This window comes from Sinocyclocheilus grahami, unplaced genomic scaffold (assembly GCF_001515645.1).
Source record: "Sinocyclocheilus grahami isolate Dianchi unplaced genomic scaffold, SAMN03320097.WGS_v1.1 scaffold37.1, whole genome shotgun sequence".
Classification (NCBI taxonomy): domain Eukaryota; kingdom Metazoa; phylum Chordata; class Actinopteri; order Cypriniformes; family Cyprinidae; genus Sinocyclocheilus; species Sinocyclocheilus grahami.
This window is the reverse complement of record NW_015505216.1, coordinates 827,749-837,760: the sequence shown is the minus strand read 5'-3', so window position 1 is coordinate 837,760 and position 10,012 is coordinate 827,749. Positions and strand designations below refer to the sequence as shown.

The 10,012-nt window shown below is 37.6% G+C and overlaps 1 protein-coding gene across 1 annotated transcript; it reads left to right on the top strand.

Moving 5' to 3' along the window:
- The first annotated feature begins 1,701 nt into the window (after positions 1-1,701).
- On the top strand, positions 1,702-8,792 carry LOC107581750 (blood vessel epicardial substance-like). Its single transcript, XM_016267401.1, has 3 exons — positions 1,702-1,881; positions 3,600-3,741; positions 8,488-8,792. The coding sequence occupies exons 1-3, from the start codon at positions 1,702-1,704 to the stop codon at positions 8,616-8,618; spliced, it is 453 nt and encodes a 150-aa protein (XP_016122887.1). The 3' UTR covers positions 8,619-8,792.
- The last annotated feature ends 1,220 nt before the right edge of the window (positions 8,793-10,012 follow it).

Here is a 10,012-nt window from a genome sequence, read left to right as displayed (position 1 = left end):
GCCGAAGAACAGCAGAGTCCTGGTAGAAAGTTCGGAGATGGTATTAAAGTAGCTCAGTTTAAATGTATTGTATAAATTGACCTCACTATGGAATAAAATTTTTTGTTAAAAGTGGCTGTAACACATCAGCTCCAGTGGCATAGATGGATAAGCGCGTGTCGTTGGCTTTTTGACGTGATCACCCGGGTTCGATCCCGCCTTTTGCCGAAATTTTTTTTCCTCCCTTTTCAAATCTCGTATCACATCGTAAAGGCATTTATTTTCAATAAAAATTAAGGAAATAATCAAAAAGTTGAAAATAAAGTATCGGGTAGGGCTAGGGTAGGTGAAGGGAGGGCTTTATTGTACCAATAAGGTGGCATCCATTTAATAATTAAAATAAAAATTATCATTTACACTCAATACGTTATTATTGCATACTGTTTTATAATGTACTACAATACTGAAGTGCAGATATTTGTCGTTGTGTTTTCTGGCTTGTTAATTTGTTTTCAGATTTGTCGTTATGTTTTCTGACTTGCTATTTTGTTTTCAAACTTGTCATTGTGTTTTCTGACTTGTTATAATGTTTTCTGAATTGTTGTTGTGTTTTCTGAATTGTTATTTGTTTTTTAGACTTGCATTTGCGTTTGTAATTTGTTATTTTGTTTTCAGAATTGTGATTTGTTTTGCACTTCTTGGCAACCGTAGAGACACTATTATATACAATTACAAGTTGAACCAGTGCACGATATAGGCTATCCGTCCAGTCGTCTCATTTAGGAGCTGCACAATGCATGCAGTGAGTTTTAATGTGGGCATTTACACATATCCTAGCCTACAAATTTGGCTGATGAACAACATATCTGCCAGATGAAAATTGATCTCGGCGCCCTTCCATAATTTAGTTTTATTCGCCTACAATTAAGGGCATATTTTAGTGTGCAGCTCCATGTCAGACCAGTCTATTGACAACAAAACCCAAGTAACAGACGCCTTGTGATCATGAATGTCTCTCTCTAGTGGTGGTGTCGCATATGTGCGCAGAGGAGTGGCCGCTTGGTTTGTGCCCATTTTAAGTCAATGCCTGTCATCTGGCTGGAATGCGCTCCTCGCACACTGCAGCTCTCAGCTCAGCTATCAGTCTGTTATCTTCTGCCTTAACATTCCTCCAGGACGCGCACATTAGAGCTCGAATCGACAACACCGGTGAGTAGAAAATGTTTAAATTAACAGGCTATAATGACATTTTAAAATAACCTCTTATAAGATTAGCATGAAGGTTCTATAGAAAGTTTATTGAGGTCAGTGACTGCGTTTCTGGGCTTGTAAATCTCCCCGAAAGATGTTTGCGCATTTCGGTTTCTGATTTCTGACAGTAGTGGCTAGCCTATATGTTCATGTATATCCAGATATGTAGGCTATTCACTTAAGAGAAATACTTGCAATTCAAATGTATTTGTTTATGAATGTGGTGGTTCTAACAGTTCACTTTCTGTCCATCTCCCCATCAGCTTGAAAACTTCAGAATGTCAGACTCGGATGTTGCCACAGTTCTTCTGGATTTAGTCAGAGTTTTTTTCTGTCTGTGCTTTCTGTGTTTGTTTAATTCGTATGACGGGAGCCATCTCAAGAAAGAAAATGTCACATTCCAGAACTTTCTGGTCATTTTGTGGAAGAGTAAACTAATACACACCATTTACATGTATCTGTCACATGCACATGAATACACAGGTGACGATCACTGCTGAGGAAAACTGCAAGCTCCTGTGCTGGTCTAGAGAGCGTCTGACTTACTTCCTGGAGTCAGAGTCTTTTCTGAACGAGGTGTTCAGGTACCTCATTGGCAAAGACATCACCAACAAGCTTTACTCTCTCAATGATCCAACCCTGAGTGACAAGGTAAGAACATAGCAGTTAATTAATGAATATGACAATGTTAATGTATTTGGTCTTGGCAGAGTAGATCTGCCATGTACACCACAGCTGCTACTGCATAAATACACATACACTCTGCTGTGGGCATGTAAGATATCCTGCTGCTTGAATAGGCATACATAAATCCCTTTATTGTATACCAAGCGGTGCTGAGGGAGGTGGAGGGTGTCAACAGACAATTTAAATGTTGAGCAAGTCAAGTCAAGTCACCTTTATTTATATAGCGCTTTTAACAATACAGATTGTGTCAAAGCAACTGAACAGCATTAATTAGGAAAATAGTGTCAATAATGCAAAGTGACAATAGTAAACACACATTTTTCAGTTAAAGGCAGTTCATCATTGAATTCAGTGATGTTATCATCCAGCTCAGTTCAGTTTAAATAGTATCTGTGCAATCAAGTCAACGATATCGCTGGAAATGAAGTGTCCCCAACTAAGCAAGCCAGAGGCGACAGCGGCAAGGAACCAAAACTCCATCTGTGACAGAATGGAGAAAAAACCTTGGGAGAAGCCAGGCTCAGTCGGGGGGCTAGTTCTCCTCTCACCAGACGAAACCAGCAGTTCAACTCCAGGCTGCAGCAAAGTCACATTGTGCAGAGGACTCAACTGGCTCCTGTGGTCTTGTCCTGTGGTCTGTGGGCTGTCTGAGACAAGGTCTTTACTGGGGATCTGTATCTGGGGCTCATCTAGTTGTCCTGGTCTCCGCTGTCTTTTAGGGCTGTAGAGGTCCTTTCTAGGTGCTGATCCACCATCTGGTCTGAATATGTACTCGATCCGGGTGACTGCAGTGACCATCTGATCTGGATACAGACTGGATCTGGTGGCTACGGTGACCTCGGAATAAGAGAGAAACAGACTAATATTAGTGTAGATGCCATTCTTCTAGCGATGTAGCAAGTACATCGGGTGTTATGGAAATATAGCAAGCAATCTAATTGGCTGCAGAATTATCAGAGGCTAGTCAGGACAGGATATGTTTCAGCCAGGATTTATAAACTGCCTAAATTGTCTGGGTTTTGACTTTGTTTTCCTATTGTTTTCATACTTGCTGAAGGTAATGACTGAAAAGCTATTTGAGAAATATCATGCAGGTATTGTACATAATTGCTCAATCATGGTGTGCAAGTATGGATGAAGGCTGTAGAGAGCACGCCAAATGGAAAACAAAGCCAAAACCTGTACATTTTAGTCAGGACCGGTCCAGGACAAAGAGGACGTATGATAACCCTGCTTGCATGACTGAGCTCGATATATTTGTAGAAAAAGTATGCATACGTATATATTTTTAACTAAATTCAGAATCTAATACATGTTTGGACAGTGAAGGAAAACCAATCCAGTTGTCTTGTATACATGGGTGACCTTCAGTACTACTTGTTAACATCCCAGGATGGAAGTTGGTTGAGGGAATGGATTGGTATGGCTACATAATTCCCATTTAATTCCCATTTGTGTTATTTCACAATTCTGATGAATAAAACATGGAAAATAGTAATGATTAAGAATGAGTAGGAGTTCCAAACACTGTTCTTGTCTATTCTTTGAAGATGATTCGCAACTTATTTGACTTCAAAGATTCAGTAATTTACGGAAAAAAAATTGTAATGACTCAACTGAATGACATTACCAGTTTTTACTAAGGACATCATGTGGTAGTAATTATGATGATTGAACCATAGGCTGTGAAGAAAATGGACCGTCAGCCAAGCCTATGTTCTCAGCTGTCAATGATGCAGATGAGGAACAGCATGGCTAGCACCAGTGACACAGACGATGTGCTCAACCAGATCCTGAGAGGCGGGTCAACTGGGTCATCACTCCGTAAGTCTATAGACTTTTCTTGACCTGAGTATCTTTCACTAATCAGTCAGTGCTAAGCTGTATTTCAAGCACTAACCAATTTACTCAATAGGCCATGTATGCTCCGATATTAGACTCCACAAATGCTGATATAAACCAGAACACACATCTCTCTCAGCTCTGTCTCTTCTAACTTTATTTAAAACGTCAAGACATGTCTAATTTCCATTCTTCATCTCCACTCTGAACTTCATCTGTTCCAGTGTGAGTTGCTAATAGGGTACTAAAGTTGTGGTATTGCACAATACATTGGTGTGATTTCAAACTATTAATATTGGGTGTATCCCTGATGTTCTCTCCTCCTGTTTCTTCTCTAGCTGTGTCCTCAGTTCGGGCCTGATGGGGTGTAAGATGGTTTATTTTTTTCTCACTATCTTTCTCTTCCTCAACCCCAACAAAAATCGTCATTTTGAACATAACCAGAAAGTAGATTAATTCCCTTCTAGTGGTCAAAACAAGTGACTTCTGATAACCAGACCTGTTATGAAGTTAACCTTTAACATCCAAAAAAACTGCATTTGATGAGTTTGTCCGTAACTTTCATGCCATAAAACATGTCACCATACAATTTTCAACTAAATCCATCAGATCAATTAATGAGCTACTACACTGTATATGTTATGTACACTGATCAGCCAAAACCGCCTACCTAATATCATGTAGGTCCCCCTCATGTTGCCAAAACAGCTCAGATGCATCAAGGCACAAGACCTCTAAATCTGTGCTGTGGTACTTAATGGATCTGGCACATTAGCCAGATCCTTTAAGTCCTGCCAGTTGCAAGGTTAGGCCATCTTGTGTTGGGTTTGTTGGTCCAGCACATCCCACAAGTAGTTTTTTCACTGTCTGCCTGAACAGTTCTAAGAACGGTAAGGAATGCTTACAGTTATATTTCCACTTGAACTTGGTTTGGCACGGCACAATTGCAAAGCTTTCTCGGCCTGGAAGTGGACTGGTTACTTGTTTGTTGTCTGGCTACCAGTTTCACTTAGGCTAATAGCTGGCCAAGCATGCTTTTTGAGCAAAGAAAATGCTATTTGAGCAAAGTAAAATATCTGATAATTTTCCATAATGCTGCCACTATCTACATCTTATACCATCTGTAAACACTTGCATTACCAAGACAATGACTGACACATTTGTATTACATTCCAAAGAGCTCTGTTAACAGCACCACAATGGGAAATTATTCCGGCACGGAATAGAATGGTTAAGCAACAGGAAAAGTTTGGCCCAAGGGTGGATGCTCAATCAGATTGAGATCTGGAGAATTTGGAGGCCATGAGGTCATGCTCCTCAAACCATTCCTGAACGATTTTTGCAGTGTTCTAGGGTGCATTATCCTTCTGAATAAATCCACTGACATCAGGGAACATCATTGCCATGAAGGGGTGTATGTGATCTGCAAAAATCCTTTGGTAGGTGGTACGTGTCAAAGTAACATTCACATGAATGCCAGGACAAAAGCTTCCCCAGCAGAACATTGCCCAGAGTGTATCACTGGCTCGCCTGCCTGCCCTCTTCCCATATTGTATCCTGCTGCCATCTCCACCTGATCTAAAAGAAAACGTGATTCATCAGACCAGACATTGCTCCATGGTCCAGTCATGACATGCGCTGTGTGTTCTGACACCTTTATATCATGGCCAGCATTAAGTTTTTCAGCAATTTAAGCTACAGTGTCTCTTCTGTGTGATCAGACCAGATGGGCTAGCCTTCGCACCCCATGTGCATCACTGAGACCCTGATGCCAGTTCACCGGTTGTCCTTCCTTGCAGCACTTTTGGTAGGTACTACCCACTGTATACCGGGACACCCCACAAGACTTGGTCTTTTGGAGATGCTCTGACTCAGTCATCTAGCCATCACTGCTTGGCACTTGTCAAAGTCACTCTGATTTATCTGCTTGCCTGTTTTTCCTGCTTCACGTGAACTTCAAGAACTGACTGTTCACTTGCTGCGTAATATATCCCACTCCAGGTGCCATTGTAACAATATAATCTGTGTTATTTACTACACCTGCCAATGGTTTTAATGTCGTGGCTGATCAGTGTACTGTATATAGTTTCATATCTTTCATATCACTCTACACGCTCTCTTTTTAAAAAAATAAAAAATAAATTCTTCATATGCATTTAATTATTTATTTGACAAATAGTCATATATTAACAATGGGAGAATGGACAGTTAGCTGCTTTGTTTTGCAACAGGTTCCAGATCACTCTGTTGGGTTTTTGCAAGTTCTATATACATACAGTTGAGGTTTGCATACCCCTTTTGTCTCCTAAGTTTATAACCCCCTTTTGGAATTCAGTTTAATTAATAGTTATATATACAATCCAAGGATTTCTAGGCAGTACCAGTGTTTTTTTTTTTTTTTTGCTGAACCCACATGACTCATGTGCCACTCTGAATCTCTGCTCTGGGGGGAAAAAATGTTTTAAGCTACATGAAGCAGTGTTTCAAAAGCACTCATCATTAGTATACAATGTTATTACTAGCATATTCTGTGCCAAGTACTTATTAGCCCTTGCCATCTGGAGTTTCCTGTCTGAACTTCAGGTCATGTAAAATCTGCTAATTGGCAAAATTAGGTGGCTTGTATCAATTTGTGGCCACAGGTGTTGAAGGCTAGTAAGAGGCCCACATAAACCCTCAGCTTGTGACTTATGAAGGAAGGAGTGTTGATAGCTTGTGCATATTTTTTTATGTGAATGAATGAATGAATGACATATTATGCGATAAATTTGTTGAAAACTTGAGTCTGATTAGAATGTGAATGTGACTATTAAGTATGTGGGGTGTCGGTGTGTGTATAAAAAAGATTTAGAAAAGTGGGAAAAAGGTTTTTCTTTTCTGACTAGGTTATTTGTTTAAGAAGGAGGGGAGAGGGGGTTGCAAGGTCTTTCCTTTTGTTCTTCAGTGTGTAGAGATACTTGTCTCTCTCTCACGAAATATTATTTCAGATTTGTGCTCTTACTGTAGCTCTTCTCATGTCTGTCTTAAAGAGGTTCTTTAAAAAAAAATATATATATATACTTTTTAGCCCTTTTTACATTCACACATATTTTCAATGCAAAATGTCAATTTAGTCAATTTTTTAGTTTTTAAAGGGAAGACTTTATTGGTGTGCTCTTACTGTAGCTCTTCTCATGTCTGTCTTAAAGAGGTTCTTTAAAAAAAATATATATATATACTTTTTAGCCCTTTTTACATTCACACATATTTTCAATGCAAAATGTCAATTTAGTCAGTTTTTTAGTTTTTAAAGGGAAGACTTTATTGAACCGTTAGACAAAATCTTAAAAAATTGTCTACATATGTGTTTTTGAGTATTATATTTGATTCATCATGCTTTTATGGCTCATGTACCATACTATACGACATAGGAGAATATTCGAGGAGGGGGAATAAATGATATTTATATGATGAAAGTTTGATGAAATTCTGATAGCTTGTAATGTAGATCAATGCGATCTTTGAATATCTTTGAGACCAGTGAGTACAGCAGACACTTGCATAAAACGCATATAAATATCAGTTGTCCCTCTATATATCTCCCAATAATATGATAGTAAAATTAGTCATTCAACATATAGGAATGATTAGTAAAATTATATTTGAATTCTTAGTTTTAAGATCAAAACTCATGAAATGCAATACGACGATTGAGAGATGAACAAATAAAAATCCTTACAATCCTGATGTATTATAGTTAACGCTGACATTTTAATATGATTTTTCTATAAAAAAAAAAAAAAAGTATGAATAATTAAGTAAACCTAAGTTGCTTCAGCTCAGTATTTATTCTGACATATTACTGACAATGTAAATTATATTCTTACATTATAAAAATCAGTAAAGATTTTTACACAGCAAAAATACACATTTATCACAAATTGAAGGAGGCCTTTTACTTGCTAAAAAAGTATAAACTTATCAATCAGATGGCAGAAATGATGTAGTAGATTGTGTACAACAGGTTTTTCAGCACATTTGATCATGTTGATAATTTAGAGGCCTTACATTTGTTTATCAGTTATGATACAGTAGGATTTAAACATCTTGCAGATTATTAAAGGGGTATGCACACTAATGTACTGCAGACTAATGCACGTCAGACATTAATCAACGTCACAATAAAAACACTTCTTTCACACTGCGGTCACACTAGACTTTGGACATGCAAAATTTCTTTGGATACTACAACGGCCATAATATGACATTGTCAATTTCTGCGGCACCTTTTTAAAAATAAAAATTCAGCATATAAGAGTAATACAATCATTGTAAAAAATACAATGTACTCCACTTTCCTGCAATGCTGCAAACCTGCAGCTTTAAAGTGACGTATCTGGATCAACGTCTTCACATCAAACGCATTTGGAATGCAGAATTCAAACATTACAAAAAGTGTAGTGTGACCGAACCTTCAGCCACAAGACTCTGAAAATGGCTCCAGAAACTGGTTCCAAGCCCATACATTTTGGGTACTGCTAATTTTATATAACATGCACAGAGTGTAAATAACAAAGTTGTAATTTTTAATGATTATGATTTTAATCACATTACTGTGATGGTACTGTTGAGCTGTGGATACAGTTAATAACTTTAAGAGAATGATAGAAAGTTTTGTTTCCATGTGACTTTATAAAACATTATATTTGAATCTTAATGTGTAACTGCATTTATTTATTTTTTCTCCAGAGAAAACTTCTCTGACAAAAGTATCCACGACTATGAAGCCAATTGAAGAAGGAATGGAAGATGACGTTTTTGAAACTGAATCCCCCACTACCTCCCAGAACATTTCCAGGACCCCAAGAGAAGACATGTAACATGTATTTTATCACTTCACGGTCTTAGACTTCTAGGTTTCAATTTAGTGAATTGAACAGGAAAAGAATTCACACACCCCCTCAGATTACACTGTTCTGAGTAGAGAGATGTACGGTGACCGAGAAGTGCAAAACAAATCACAATTCTGAAAACAAAATAACAATTCAGAAAACACAACAACAATTCAGAAAACATTATAACAAGTCAGAAAACACAATGACAAATTCGAAAACAAAATAACAAGTCAGAAAACACAACGACAAATCTGAAAACAAATTAAGTCAGAAAACACAAAGACAAATCAGACAAACCGGAGGTAGGTATAGTTTGAGACAGCGCCATTGGTTTGGGATTACTCACCGCTGACTGGACGAGACATCTGTCAATCAACGTATACAGGGAAGAACCAGCCGAAGAACAGCAGAGTCGTGGTAGAAAGTTCGGAGATGGAATTAAAGTAGCTCAGTTTAAATGTATTGTATGAATTGCCCTTACTATAGAATAAAAAATACGGAGTGTCTATTTACATTTAGTTAAAAGTGGTTGTAAATCATCAGCTCCAGTGTTGCAGATGGATAAGTGCGTCTCACCGACTTTATGACGCGATTGTGAAAATAAATGCCTTTACGATGTGATACGAGGTTTGAAAATGGAGAAAAAAAAAGTTTGGCAAAAGGCGGGATCGAACCCAGGTCGATCGCGTCAAAAAGCCTACAACACGTTGTTTTTCGGATTTGTCGTTGTGTTTTCTGACTTGTTATTTTGTCTTCGAATTTGTAATAATGTTTTCTGAATTGTTGTTGTGCTTCCTGAATTATTTAGTTTTTTAGACTTGCATTTGCGTTTGTAATTTGCTATTTTGTTTTCAGAATTGTGATTTGTTTTGCACTTCTCGGCCACCTTAGAGATGAGATGTGTTCTAGTGTTACAGATTTAACTTTAATTTGACATTAACATTAATTTGGAAACACTCATATAGTTTCTTTCTTGCTTTAGTATAATCTATATACAGAAAGCATTTTTAACTGTATGCATATTCTTATTTCGAATTTGGTTAAACAGACATGGTTACAATGGCTTAAATATGCTATGCTAAATGTATCACCTGATAATATTTTTCTTAAAACTTAATCTTAAATGATTAATGCAACCATCAGTTGCCACAACTGTGCTAATCATATGTGTAAAACAAAAGTGATTACTTCATAATCATCAGTAAAACTGGTCCCATTTGTCTGATACAGAGTTCATACATATACCATGTGCATTTCCTTGCATGTTCCTGTTTTTCTGTCATGTTTTCTTGTGTGATACGTTAACAGTCAATATTTTATTCAAATGAATTGTATTATTATTACACAGGTTATTACAGGGTTAAGCAATGATGAAGTGT